The sequence below is a fragment of the Pocillopora damicornis genome, chromosome 7 (genome assembly GCF_964200805.1).
Source record: "Pocillopora damicornis chromosome 7, jaPocDami1.2, whole genome shotgun sequence".
In the NCBI taxonomy this organism is placed as follows: domain Eukaryota; kingdom Metazoa; phylum Cnidaria; class Anthozoa; order Scleractinia; family Pocilloporidae; genus Pocillopora; species Pocillopora damicornis.
The window spans coordinates 6,169,331-6,184,680 of record NC_142676.1 but is presented as its reverse complement, the minus strand read 5'-3'; the positions used below and the strand labels follow the sequence as shown (position 1 = coordinate 6,184,680).

The 15,350-nt window shown below is 36.3% G+C and overlaps 1 protein-coding gene across 1 annotated transcript; it reads right to left on the bottom strand.

The window, feature by feature from the left end:
- Positions 1 to 638: 638 nt before the first annotated feature.
- Positions 639 to 15,046, bottom strand: LOC113681500 (serine/threonine-protein phosphatase 2A 56 kDa regulatory subunit gamma isoform). Its single transcript, XM_089212662.1, has 17 exons — positions 14,886 to 15,046; positions 14,688 to 14,756; positions 14,367 to 14,529; positions 11,848 to 12,047; positions 11,165 to 11,275; positions 10,461 to 10,553; positions 9,991 to 10,121; positions 9,051 to 9,110; positions 8,757 to 8,865; positions 8,493 to 8,546; positions 8,094 to 8,144; positions 7,144 to 7,263; positions 6,286 to 6,413; positions 5,672 to 5,773; positions 5,018 to 5,090; positions 4,170 to 4,292; positions 639 to 3,801 (listed from the first exon to the last, which is right to left on the bottom strand). Exons 1-17 carry the CDS (start codon positions 14,910 to 14,912, stop codon positions 3,664 to 3,666), a joined length of 1,752 nt encoding a protein of 583 aa, XP_089068788.1. The 5' UTR covers positions 14,913 to 15,046; the 3' UTR covers positions 639 to 3,663.
- Between the last annotated feature and the right edge of the window lie 304 nt (positions 15,047 to 15,350).

Here is a 15,350-nt window from a genome sequence, read left to right as displayed (position 1 = left end):
ACGAGGCAGAATATTCCCCTGCTAAAACTGGGTGATATCCGAGAGTATCACCCGAGTGATATTCCCCATTTCAAACCTTACGTCCACTACGAGAAGTCTTCGCTTAAAATTTGTTGTCACAAAAGAAGGGACATTTTATTGTTCATAAAGTTTGTACCAGTGAAAACACCTCACGCTGCATACAGTAAGCTCTTCATAAACATTTTTCACGCGCATTACAAAATATTTGAAAGGGAACAAACACAATAGCCCCTATTTTACGCAAAAATATACTGGTATGTTTGTCCTTGAACATTGCCTGTTACTCAAAGCTCACAGTTTTCCTCGAGCTTTGCTCTCGGAAAACTGTTCGCATCTTGGAAAAGACGATGTCCACGGACAAATATTTGTACATATTTGTACATATTTTCGCGCCAAAAAGAGGCTATTGTTTTTATATGCACAGCTCTCAAAAGTACTTGAACTCATGTTTCACGGTGGGTCCAAAATGCAGGTGGGTCACGTCAGGTCATGTGCCCACGAGTTGTAACTTAGTTGAGTGAAAGTCTGGGCATAAAACAATAACACATATTAGCGTAGAATTCAACCCATTCACTGTAAATTGTATTTATAACAAACTGAAGACGACAACACGAGACTCAAGTTTCAACAACATTTTACTACAACTTCCATGTACCTATCTATCACGAGGCATGTTAAATCCTTATATCAATATCATTATGAACGACTTTGTTTTTTTCTCTTTCTTTTCCCATGCGCCATCGCAGAACTCATTAAAAACCCATCACTACGTGACAATAGATGTTCCCGACAACCTCCACTGAATTTACAAGACCTTACAGATCATAAGCACCAACGTTTTAAAAGCCGCGAACGGTTAGAGAGAATGTTACTATGAATGATTTTAACTACCTCATAACCTGCCTACTACCCCCCCCCCCGCCCTCCCACAACGTCACCACCGACCCCACCCATCCCGTTGGACACATCGTGTCATACAGGAGCCTTGTGGGGATAATTAGAGTCGCGTTCCTTTTTTTATTGGTGATGAAAAACTACCTTCATTAAGTTGTTTAAGAAAGAAAAATACGAATAAGGTAGCACAAAACAAAAAAGCAACGAAAATGCCTGCAAATCAAGATGACTGTCTCAGATTGAAATGACAAACATGGGGCACTCCAAGGTGCATAAGCTGTGATGCCTATTCCTTTCCTGAGTAACTTATCCGTATTTAACGGCCAAGCAGATTTTGCAGCACATTTTCTTGGTATTTTATCAAATAAAACTGACAGCTAAACAGATTTAAACAGATTTTTCCACAGCTTTGTTAAAAGAACTATCGCCCAAATCCCTCTCCACCATTGTCAACCTGATTCCTTTTAAAGCTGAATCTCTTCATTTTGGTGTTTCCATCTTGCCATGCTTACATCTTAATATCTTACATCACTCTGAAGGTAAATTAGCACGTTCAACAAAAACGACTCAAAATTAAGCACATAGCTCCCTTAACCCAATCACTCACAAAATGTGAAAAGCAATTCTTAGCACTGCGTTGCTCACTTCTTACAAATGAGCTCTGAGTAAGGTGAAAAAGATTTCTGAATTGGTCTCACTCTTTTTCGCGTCAAGTGAAATTCCTCTTCTGCCACACGAGGGATGAAGAGAGTTGATAAAAACCCTTACTGATCAGTAAACAAACATTGTTTAAAAACATAGCATATAAAAAATTTCAGACTTGCAACCTGATAACAAATGGTTAACCAACTTAACTGAAAAAGCTTTACTAAGTTCACTAAAAAGAGGTGTTCCTTTGAGATCGTAACCCTCCAAAAGCTTTACTGTTTGCTAAAATTGGCCATACAGCCAAAAAGACACTTCTCATATAATAATGCTTGTCTGCTTGTCAGAAAGACTCGAATTACCACAAAGTATGGTTGATCTGAAATAAATATATCTTTAAAAAGAGAAGTAAAGAGATGGATTAATAAAGCTTTTACAGTTAGGTTGGTTTCAAGTACAGCTATCTTCAAAATAATAAGTCATCTACAAATGGTAAAATAATATCTTAACTTTTTGTCATTATTTTGCTAATAAAAATAATAAATAACAATTGTCACTTGTAACTCTCTCCAAGAGGAAACAGTTGCACAAGGACACAGTCACCAAACTGTGATAGGAAACTAACTTAGTGAATGCTCTAAAAAGTAACCCCCTCCCTTCTATTTGACAAAATAGTGGAGTCATTGCCATTTGTTTGGGCTATGTAGCATTTCAGACAAACTATACTTAAATTCAAAGGCCTCTGAAGGCTCCAGTCAAAATATCACAGGTCAAAGAAATGCATTCTGAACACAATATTCATTAAATCTGAGCAACAGTTCAGATGAAAATTTAAGATTTTCACTTGAGTGTTTGGTGGGTTTTCATCAAGATCTATCTATCCAAATCCCCCTTCCCCCTCTCACTAGTCCCTTCTCAAATAAGCCTCTTCATTAGAAAAACTTGCACATCTAAAAGGACCCCCCTCTCCAAAAACCCACCTCTCTGAAGGTCCCAGGATTTGATAAGCTCCCTCCCCACCCCTGACTTACTAAAGCATTTGCCATATTACAGGGGAGATGACATGCTGCAATTATAATTAGTTGTACATAAAATCCTTGATACAAATGGGGATAGTTTTTCACCAAACCATGCAAATGTCTGGGTTTTTCTTTTTTTCCAAATTTCACACTTAATTACAACCATTACAATTTCCTCAAATGTGATTGGTGCATTTGCTGCTTTATTTTTCACCAATTATTCTGTACAGTTGTGATCAGACAGTGTAATCGGACAGTTGGCTGTAATTGGACACCTGTAATTAGACAGTTAAAGCAGCCAATCACTATAAGTCCACTCAGCTAAATCCACCAATCACAGAACTGATCACAATAACCATAGCAACAACCTCTTATCCTGAAAAAAAACTGGGGAATTTCCAAAATAGACCTATTTTACTCACTAGACATTGTCCCTCCCAGAGATGTCTGTCCTAAATGTATTTGTTGTTGTTGTTTTTTTTTTTGAAATTGTAATGGTTATGATAAATTGACAACTGGACTTAGTGTTGTTCAATTCTGTCAGTAATCATGCTCATGACTGACAAATCAGACATCTGCTTCACAGTCATACCATTTTGTTAATCACTCATAGGATTACAGACCAAATTGGACTTCACTACCTCCCACTACCATTATTAATTTTCTTGATCAAAAAGTGACCCTAAAACAAGAAACTTTGTGGGATTAACAAATAAAAGGTGCTTCTTAAGGTTGCTGAAACAAATTTCCTGTGTAGTTAAATATTTAGAGAAACTCATTTCAAGCTGTCAGTTTGCAGACCAGCCCACTACTATGAGAAATGATTTCTCAACTTGTAGCATTCTCCTTTCCACAAAGTAGTTTTCTGAGAAGTGAATTTTTCACAATTTTACCAATACCTGAATTCCATGTTATTATATACATTTTACCTTAAAACACGTAACAACACATTTTTTAGTGTAACCATATATTGGTCACTGTAAGCGACTCTGAACCACTAAGAAGAGTTCTATTGTGCCACACCCAGATGGGAGGGGGGGGGAGGGGAGAGAAGGGGGGGAGAGGGAAGACATATGGACAAATTTTACCCCTCTGCTGCAGTGGCCAAGTATTCATCTGGACTATTATAGTCTGACAGTGCCTTCACAGTACATGAGTCATGAGGAAGCTCAGATTTCCGCCGTACAAACTTTTTGTTCTCTGGTTTCTTTGATGAAAATTCCTTGAAAAAAGAAAAATAGAAAGAAAAGAATAAGAAAACACTCTTCCACTAGATGACAAAATATTTAAAGTTCTGACATGCTGGCCATGTGGTAAGCACATAAGACTATGGTTAGGTAAGGTTGCATAAAAGTCCTAGCCCAACAACTGTGTTGGGTTTTTGAGCAAACACTTAATGCACCTCTCTCTTCCAAGGAGTGTAAATGGGTACCAGCAAACTATGAGAGAGAATCCTTGACTTTTTGCAATAAATAGCAAAATTTAATTTTAGACTTTTTAATAGCAGTGATAAAAATTATATAGTTTTCAAAGCATATTTCTCCTTTAGGGGATGAATTAAACTCCACAGGAAAATAGCAAAGAGCCTACCATTTTCGAGACTCCCTGAAGAACAACCACTCCATCTTCTACCCCTTCCATCTCACAACCCTGGTCCATAAGCTCCCTATCTCTCTCATCATCAACACCAGCTAGACGGGCAATCTTGACATACTGCAACAAAATAAAGATGTCACATCCTTAAGTATAAAAAAGAACCTATTAAGCCCCAATACAGATAATGGTCAGATTTTACTACAGTTCATCTGTGGACTGTAGAGCTGCATTTGTTTTGTGTGTGTATATATCAAGAGTTCTACCGGCTATAAAAAAAATCAAAGATACACATGACAAAAGTGTACAAAAAAAACAAACAAAAAAATTGGTGTATATAGTGAATCGAAAGCCCACTGTTAGGCTAAAAGCTAATTTTAATTTTCATCAAGAACATTGTTTGACCATCCCCATGACTGATTCTCAAAGATTTCCACTACTCCACCAATTAATTGGAATTAACAAAGTACTCACAACAAGCCTTCAATGTTCACTGATTTCAAATTTAAGAATGCAGTGATTCTGTCCATTGTGACACTGAATGAGGTTGTAAACATTTTGCTATATCTAGCTTAACCCTTTAACTCCCATGAGTGACCAAGACAGAATTTCCCCTTACAATATCAATACAAAATCAACCAGTTAAGTGTCAAGAATAAAGAAAAATATCAATTTGGGAATTAGTTGATCCAAGACTAAATTCTCTGAACTAACATTGTGAGAATTGTATGGTTGACAGTAAGGAGAATTATAATTTAATCTGAGAGTTAAAGGGTTAACTTTCAAAGCCAAAGTTCAAAGCCTTCAATTCATTTTAAAAAGTTTCTCAACATAATTATACTTACATCAGGGTTCTTCCGAGCAAGTTCATCAATTTTTAGCCACGCTTCCTCTCTCTTTTTGAGATCCTCTTTTTCCCTGAGAGTGATAACCAGAAACCCTATTAAGTACTTATTACCTGAAACATCACAAATTAACTTTTTGACTCTAAGAATGACTAACATCTAATTTCTCTATAAAATGTTACCCCTGAGTCATACATTCAGGTCACAAGAATAAAGGAAATGATCACCACCTAAAGAAGCTATTGATGGTTCAATAAATTCTCCCTGTGAGTACCTTAGGAAATGCATAGATAACAGTAAGGGGGATATCTATACTGATGTTGGAGCATAAAAGGTTAATTCTCACTTCCAAGGAAAGAGCATATTTGGCTCAAATACCATCATAATAAATTTATTTGGTCTAGTTCATTCTAAGCAGTTTGTGCCAACAAACTACATAAACAGAAGTGTCTAAGTAAAGAACTGGCCTAACTCAGAGTTCAGTAAAGTGCATCAGTTGGTGTATTTTCTATCACAAGCAATAATTGGAATTAGTGTTTATTTGAAAGAGTTAAATGCTTAACACATCGATCCATTGTGTTCAAGTCAAAATAACTATAAATACAACTTGTAATTTTTAAATGGTTAGATGTTTACTTCTGCAAATAGCCATACCTCTGTCTTTCTTGTTTATATTTTTGTGTACATTCATCAAAGAGCTTTTGATTCATCTCCATAAAGAGCTTTAAAGCATTGTATATGAGACCATGTATTGTCCTGGAGAAGTAAGTTATGAGTTTTAGAGGTTTGTTTAGATTGGGGGGGGGGGGGGGGGAAGGAGGGGATTACTATAATGAAAAGCAGTGACAACTCCTGGATGACAGCCCTAATTAGTTCACATGCTTGCCACAGTCATAGATTTTTTTAAATTTCCAGCCTTTTCTCTAACAAATGTAAAATTTCCCTAATCAACTGAATTAACAATTTCACAAATACATCATTATAATGGGCTTCAACCTCCCCTCACAATCATCCTCATCCACCCATGAATTAACACTTTCAGCAGGTCACACACAGATTACATGAGGTCATAATTCCTTAAAGTAACATGACAAAAGTATTAACTTTCTTGGAAACCACACATCAGCTTTTCATTCAATTTCATTAAAGTTTGCACTCACTTCTTCACCAAAAAAATCCTTCTTGCTTATGGAAGACATCTTAAGAAGTTAAACCATGGGTTTCCAGGTTAACATAATTTTAGTTGAAAAACAAAAAATTGCACTTACTTGTTCCAGTGGTTCTTTGAGTGTTTGTAAAGAGAAGGAAACATGATGGGCACTATGACACCAGCATTATCACTCATCAAGCTCATCACATACTCATTGTTCCAGTAATACAATGCACGCTCAGCAACCTGCACATCAAAACAAGAAGAGTGATAAACTGTAATTTCAATTAAGGAAAATGATTCAGAAGTCACAATGTCTAACTAACACCTGATAATCTTTACATTGGCAAGTAAGCCATGGGCCAAAGACAAGTAAGCCATAGGCCAAAGACAAGTAAGCCATAGGCCAAAGACAAGTAAGCCATAGGCCAAAGACAAGTAAGCCATAGGCCAAAGACAAGTAAGCCATAGGTCAAAGACAAGTAAGCCATAGGCCAAAGACAAGTACGCCATAGGCCAAAGAAATCTTCCCTTAAAATATGCAAATAACTCACTTTCAGAAAGACAACCAGAAAAAGAAATTGGTAACTGAAATATTCAGATTCTGAACAGGACCATTCTGTTTAAGTCTGGAATTTTGATCTACCCTCCTTAAAACAACTAAAACCTTGTATATAAAATAAATAAACTGAATTCTTTCATCACACGGTCTCCCTTGGATAATCATGACTTTCACAGTTAAAACACGAGTTGGGGGTCTCTTTATGTATTTCTACACCTGTCGGTGTTAATTGCCTTGTTGTTGACATACTCTTTCACACAACACAGTGGGAGAAAAAAAATCATTTTTGGATACATCTGTGTTTGTTTGAACAGAATATCTTATCTAGAGAGAGACACAGCTGTGTCCTGACAAGGCAAAGCAGAAAATGCTGACAAAATGTTAAAATAAACAAAAGCAAGTCCCTGCACTTACTTGAAAGTGTGGGCTTGAGATACACTTTGCCAGTTGGCGGAAGAGAGGTTCGAGGATTTTGGCAAATTCTGATGGCTCAATGACATCAAGAATTTCTTCAAGTTCATTAAGAAACATAACCTAAAAAAAAAAAAAAACAATATTTAACTTCACCTATTAAGATTTGTTAACATATCTGCAATTTTAGCCCCTCATTACTCCACATTACAATTATGTCTGATAACTTCCACCTTATTTATGGCCTATTATTGAAGATCATTTTTGTACATAAGAGGCATTACAATTTGGGTTTGTTATCATTAGACTTTTTCAATTCATCAATCACATCCCTTTGTTTTATTTGGGGATAGTAGCATGTATTTTTAATAAGCTTTCTTCCCACACCCTTCCTTAATCCTTTTACTCCCAAGATCTCATTAGAAATTCTCTTTACTGTCTGCTAAACAATTCTGATGATATCAGTTCAGACAATTTAGTGTTGGATTGACTAATAATACCCTAATTGATAGTTATCTTAATTCTTGTGACCTCTCAACTTGATATTATAGGAAGAAATTCTGTCTTGAAAACTGATAGAAGTTAAAGGTTAACCCTTTACAACCTAACATCAGTCTGCATATTCTCCACACCATTCTCTATACATTTCCTAAGGTGCTGACAAGGAGAATTTGTTTGCCAATCAAAAGGTCCCTTCCCTAGTGACCATTTCCTTTATTCTCATGACCTTCATGTGATTCAGGAGTGATACTGTAGGGAGAAATTAGATGCTAGTCACTCTTAGGGGTTTTAAAGGGTTAACCATTTAACTCCTAAGAGTGTATCAGACCAGTATGATGAACCCCCCACCCCACCTTACTCCTTCACCCTTTCACCTCTACTCTATTGCACCCCCACCCTACTCCCCTGCCTCTTAAGACATGCCTGCTGCTATTCACTATAAACTAACTTACCTCTTTTGGACTGTGAACCTTTGGCCAGAACTTCATAAGCGACACAATCACCTGAATATAACATGTATGTAGACAAGGTTAACATAAAAAAAACATCATAACAAATGATTCTATCACTTTCACTTTTTGATGACTGTTCCATTAATATCAATTTTCAGTTTTTTTCTTGTATTGAGAGGATTTTCATCATCCAGGAGGGCTGAACAATGCATCATTCCTTTAATCATAAATGGATATGCTGAGCCAAGGTGGAATACGTACTCTGAGTGTGGTGAGTTTTCTAAGCTAACCAACAAGAAAAATGAAAGAACACCAATGCAATAGCCAATTACCTATGAAACTCGACTGACCATTGCTCCAACAACACCAATAAACAGTTTCAAATAGAATAATATTTACCGGTTCGGTGAGTGTGGGATCCTTTTCCAAAAATTGTACAATGCAGTAAGCCAACTGAGAAGAAAAGAATAGCAAACAATGAAGAAAGAGAGCTTTTTCTCTAGCAGCCCCTTTATGATTTCAGGTCACCAAATGTCGACTTAAGAAAAGTTTGAGCTTGGAGCCCTGAAGTGTACTCATCCTAAACATTTGAAGTATCAATTCAGAGTGATGAAATTAAGAGTCAATCCCTGGCTAAAGATATTAAAAAAACTACAATCTTACCTGTGGATGGTACATACTGAGTGCTTTGACCTTGTGGAGAGGCATAAGAACTTTCATAAGGAAATATTTATGTTCCTCTTTGAGTGGAACTGCAAAGCCATTGATGATGCTGGGTAAATAATTTAAAACAGTAAGTCAGTCTAGGATATCCTAGCAACTTCAATGCATGGTAAAGAATTTGTATAGCAATTGATTGTTCCAATAATCTTGCAGGTATTCACCATTTATCCAAAGGGCCACTTAAAAAGTGTATATTCAAATTGTAGCTGGTCAGAAAAGATAGAGATCTCCTACCTCCCTAAAATTTCCAGCAACTCCGCAATCCCATTGTGATGTTCAGTTTCATATATAAATCTAAAGGGTTAAACAAGCAACACATGACATCATGTCAGACAAAAGCATAGTTTCAAAATATGCCCATTCCAACCAGAAGAAATTTAACAGGAAGGGTGTCTCTTAATCAAAAATGTTCTACTTTCAGTAGCATGTGGCTGCAAGAAGTGTTGCTATACCCCCTGTATAAGATGTCATTTTAAGAAGGATCCCTTGACACTTTGCTGATAGCCCCTTTTTGGGAGGGGGAAAAAGGAGGCACTGGAAGGGTTTAGTACCAAGCCAACAAACACAACACAACAAAATGACCTGGGCAAGGTTTTAACTCCAACCATTTGATCTAGAGTTCCCCATACAAATCACTAGGCCAACATAACTACTTCAAACTCTTAGGAAGTGCCCTTCAGGGATTTCAAAATGTTTTGAAGTAAGCGTCACACTCTGAAAAAGTAGGTGACTGTGAAAAGTTTATTAACCCTTTAACTCCCAGATCAAATTTGTAACTCTCCTTACTGTCAACCATACAATTCTTATAATGTTAGTTCAGAGAATTTTAGTGTTCGATCAACTAATTATTGGAAAAGTGTCAATTGCCAAATTGATATTTTTCTTTATTCTCTTCACTTATCTGGTTGATATTGTATTGATATTGTGAGGAGAAATTCAGTCTTGGTCACTTGTGGAAGTTAAAGGGTTAAGGACTAAAAGGTAATTATTTTGTCCAGAGTAAATAGTGACATGTTATCAAGTAGCCAGCAGAACTCCAGCAATTGCTGATGTGTCCTGCAACATGGACATTTCGCTGATGCCAGACACTGAAAAGTCAAGGCCCACCTCCCGAAAAAGTCCTGAGTACTAGTATCCTTGCTATTCAAAGCTATACACCAAGACCTCAACTTACCGGTAAAATATATTATTTATATGTTTTCTGATATATGCTCTGAGCCCAAGGAACTTGCCATATATTCTGTGGAGAACTGTCTTAAGGAAATCTCGTTCCCTTGGATCTTCACTATCAAAAAGATCAAGAAGCTAAAAACAAACAGAAAAAAGACAATTCAATTTTTTGTTAGTGAGAAAAAAAAACAAATATTTATGCTTGCAATTTTTTTGTCTTTCACACCAGCTATTTTCTGGGTGAACTCTTTTTGTGGAGTGAGAAATACAGTTGTTTGCCAAAGATCTGCCACAAATAAAAATCCCATGACCTTCAGACTGTGTCAGTCAAGCGACAGCTAAAGTAAATACCCTCAAACAAATTGTCAAATCTCTGTAAATTAACAGATTCATTTCTGTGCTTTTATTAATTGAGACCTGCACTACCTATTTTATAATGATCAAAATATTTTTCCTTGGAACAAATACCATTACCTGCATAACAAATTTTTGATCAATAAATTTCTTGGCCAATGCTGGCTGAAAATCCTGAGACTCCAGAAACCTCAGGAATAATTCATACACAATCTGAAAGACAAAAAAACAGGGAGAAATCCTTATTGACTCACATCCTTCTTTTCGCTAGATCTTAAAAATGAAATAATTCAAAACTGGTTAACGTTATGATTGTAATATTAACCTTGTAGCCTGCTGAGAATTTTTACCAGTGCCTTTAACTCCTAGAAGTTGCACTTAGGGCACCAATTTCAAATTTGGGCAAAGATGGCAGTGCCTTGGTGAGGGGTTAGGGTTATACAAGGGGAGGAGCTGATTACACTTCTCCCAAATCATGGCCGGATAAATTCTCTTCAAACATTAAGGTCACAAGAGTAAAGGAAATGATCACCAACTAAAAAGGCTCTTGATTGTTCAAAAAATTATCCTTGTTAGCACCTTAAGAAATGTATACATTACAATAGTTTGGAGAATATGCATACTGATGTTAAGGTGTACAGAAACAATCAATTCCACACTTCACTTGGTTGGCACACATAATTATTCATTTCTTAACAAGGGGATAGACTGGGGTACTTTTTACAATTTTGGTTGTAGGGGGTAGTGCTCATTTGCAGAGAAGAGTGAGTCGCAGCAAGAAAATGATTTTAGTATAAGCAGCACTTTTCAATCTTTGAACTTACTTGAAGATGTGGCCAGGCAGCTTCTAAGCTTGGTTCATCTTCTTCAGGATCAAACTCTGCTCCATTTGGATTTGATGGGGGTGGAAGAGTCCTGAATGTGTTGACAGCAAACTGCAAAAGCCGGTAAACATTCATTCATTAAATGGAACAAGAGAGATGGTAAGTCTTGAGCTTGGTAAAGAGATTGAGAAAGATGTTTTTCATCAAGTCATGAGCTCCCTTCAGTTTGCTTTCATGAAAGACATGAAAGATACATATCAACTTGTTTTTCAACAGCTATAAAGGTGTTTACTGCACAAAAGTTAACTAGCACTGAATCTCTTTGAAACCTGGCCAGGAGCCTACATGTAATTGGATCTGCTATATAAATTCAAGGCTTTCCGGTAGACTTCCCACCACAATAATTGCAACAGCTAACCACAAGTTTCTTATCTGCTGTTTTCATAAGGTAACATTGAACTACTACAAAAATTATTCTCTAAAATTAACTCATTGAGCTAAAAAGAAAGCCACTAAAGACAAATTTAAAAAGGAATGAAAATTTAACTTTTTAACTCATTTTAAGTAGAAATTTTACCAAAAACCCACCACTTGATGAAAAAACCCAGTTTTTCCAGTGTACTTCCAGACACACTCATGTAAACTATTACATCAATCAATAAACATAAATTCTGCATCTTTACCATACGAGTTACTTCAGGATAAATTGGTTCTGTGATCACATTTTTGTTATGAGTGATAAAATCAACAATCTCATTAAGTGCCCCTCTTTTGACTTCCTTGAATTTGAGGTCACTTAGCGGATCCATCACAAAGTCGAACAAAATGCAACACTGCTGAAGTTTTTGAACAAAGAGTTGTTCTCTTTCATTTGGTGCTGTATCTGCAAAAAAAAAAGAAAAGTCAATGAGTAAAACTAGTACCAAATGCTACAAATTTCAATAGCATAAAATATTGACAATTAGCATAAAAATGCACAGGTAAATAACACTTTTTGTGCACACTGGTTTGGAAGTAATGCCAAAACTGCTTGTTAACAATTTCATTTCCAACCAATTTTTGGTATATTGACAGATGAACCAATTTTTTGGACTGATTAATTTTCAAGCGTACAATTTTCAGAATTTCAACAAAAAGCTATGCTTCCTGGCCATGAATTATAGTAAATAACTATTCAAGCATGGTAAATATGCTACATGTACTATTCATAGTTTTTCAGGAAGTAACCAATTGTCTGGTAAACCGCACACACTTATAATAAAAATCTTTTTTTTTTCCCCTGCATAAGTTGTGACTGTTATGTTGAAATAAAAATTGGTTTATACTTTTAGCAATCATTTATCAAGATATGAATGCACTTGGGAATTTTGGAGAGCACTCAGGAGCCTAGAGTTGCCCTTAGCTTTGCCTTGAGCAACTTATACACTTCTCTCATGCTCTCTAAACTACCTGCATGCATCTGTATCCCACACACAGTAGGCATGAACCAATTGTAAGTTACAAACTAAAACAATTTCAAGAGTCTATGGAAAATGGGAGACATAAGATAATCCTAATCTAACCAGTTAGAAATTAATTTCCTGTGCAAAGAAAAAAAATCATTCTTAAATGCCCTTTTCTCATAGGATCAAATAAATATATACCACACAGGTGAAAAGTGCTTTTAGCATACAATGATTGGCTGATTTGGAAGTGACTAGCAACCACAATTCACCTCAAAGCAGCTGAAGAGACAAAATCCTGCATCAAAAATTTAAATTTCAACCATTTCTTGTTATATACAGTGGTGAATTTTTACCTTGCTGCTTGATGGCTTAGTAAATATCCACCATTATTCACCACTACACGTTCCTAGAACTTAAGCTTTTCATGGAAATCAAAAATTCGTTTCCATTAACCATTTTCTAAATGTGGACAATAGTCTCCCTTTAAACACATTGAGTTGATTTGTTAAGAAGCTATTCACTGAGGAAGAGGCATACCAGAGAGTGGAAATATTACCAAACAACACCTTACTTGTTTCATTTCACAGGGGTACAAGGAACAAAACTGCTAACAACTATTTAACTTCCTAAAATACCAAAATTTGTAAGAATTAAACTAGTTAAAGAAAATTCACACAATGTATAAGTTTCCTGAAACAAGAGTGCCAGAAAGAAATCACTTGTTTCTTTTCCCTAGGATTATATGAGTTGCAATTTAATGCTCAAATCACCAAACAGCAGATTTAAGATCTACTGTTAGTTAAAGTTAACCCTAGTAGAAGGAGTTTCCCTCTCCTCCAACAATGCCAGCCATATAACTCCATTACTCGACAAACACATTTCTTGGCAGGTGTTCAGACCATGTAAATTGTCTGCTAACATAGCATGAACACATCACAAAAAATTTGACCTTATTAGATTACACTTTCAAGAAAAATCAATGGGTACATCTGCACCCAAATAAAAAAAGGCACAGATGGAGGTAAAATTTCCAAACAGCCCCCCCGCTTCATTATGCACAAACTTCTTGCATAAAGAAAACAATGGCGAAAGCAATCAATTGCGTTTAAGTTTCAGAACGGTATGGGGCTCTACGGAAATCTTACCATATTTGTCAACTACGTAAATTAGAGAGTAAGTAATACATTTGGCTTGAAGCAATATCTGTTTCTCTAGAAAGCCGGAAGATTTTACAAAGGAAACAAATCACGAGATTCGTATGGCTTTTTGATTTTAATATCTAACAAGATCAAATTGATTAATTGAAGTTCCTGCGGAGTTGGCTTGAAATATTTACTTTATCGACACATCAACTAATCGGGTTCTGAAGTCAGAAGACACTCGCTGATATCGCAGTTCCAAACAAAACTTCGTCCAGCAGGCTTTTAATGAAATTCTCATTTGAATTATTGCTTCAAAACAAGAGTAACGGTAAAAAACATTTACCGTCACAAAAAGGATAAACTTGTAAACAAAGCAAACCCGATGATAATTCAGAGCAACTTGTCACAGACGTCCCTCGATGTGTACGTTCATGAATGTTGGTAAATGAGTAATTTAAAACAAAACTGTTGGAACACAACAGTGAAAAGGACAAACGTCAACCGTGGTGACTCAAATACCATTTTTGCTGTAGCACAGTACTTTTCGAATACCTACAGACATAATAAAAGCGCGAACTAGACAAGATATTCTCGAATAGCGTTGTCCGAACTTACCCTTCAGGGGAGGCAATTTCATTATCTCCCGATTGTCGCTCACGTTGAAAGACGAAGAACTCTGTCTCTTTTCCTTCCTCATAATCGATGGTCCATTTGCATATTGTCTAAGTTTCACTGCTTGACTGGGAGGATGAGTAGCGGCTTGAGACTTCGCTTTTGCCTACAGAGTTAAAGAAATATCGCACAAGAAAAAAAAAATAAGCTTAAAATAAGCAAGACCCGTTGACACCCATCCCAGCTAACAATATCTTCATCTATAATACGACACATCAAAACAACAATGAATTTCTGGTGTGAAATGTTAGATTTTCACCTTACCTCATCACTTAAACCGTCGCCGTTTTCTTTATTCGCTTGCTTCGCACTCCCCCCGGCCTTTGAAGCCTGCTATTTGACCAAGAGAAATAAAGTCAGTCCATAGAGCCAGAAATCTGTCATAATTGCTAAACCCGTCACGTCCATATCTTAGCTTCATACCGTTGTAATTTACCGACCACAGAGCTTTCAAAACATTACCTTCTCTTTCTTCCCTTTATTTGGCATTCTCTTGATCCATTTAGCTAGTGTACACGGTCAACATAGGTGAGATAAACAGAGATTTTGCACGAACGACGTCGAGAACCCGCGAGTATCAATATTATGCACCTCTCTAGCAGAGCAGTAGCAAACTGTTCAATAATTGGTTGATATTTTCTAAAGCATGCTATAAATCACGTGGTCTCTTCTTTGATGAAAGCGCGGGAACATTTTTGTTGATTGAATTTTTCCTATACTAAAAATATCTTCGGCGGTCTAAAAAAATCCTCTAAGAAGGTCTGAGTAAGATTTATGGTAAATCTCTTTAAGGAAAACTACACCAAAAGCACACAATTTACGAAGAAGTTAACGTTGTTCAGGAAGGATCTGAAAATTGGATGTGCAGCTTCTGGAGTTGCCACTGAAGAAAATTCTTGAAGTATTTTAAAATTAGGTGCAAAGTTA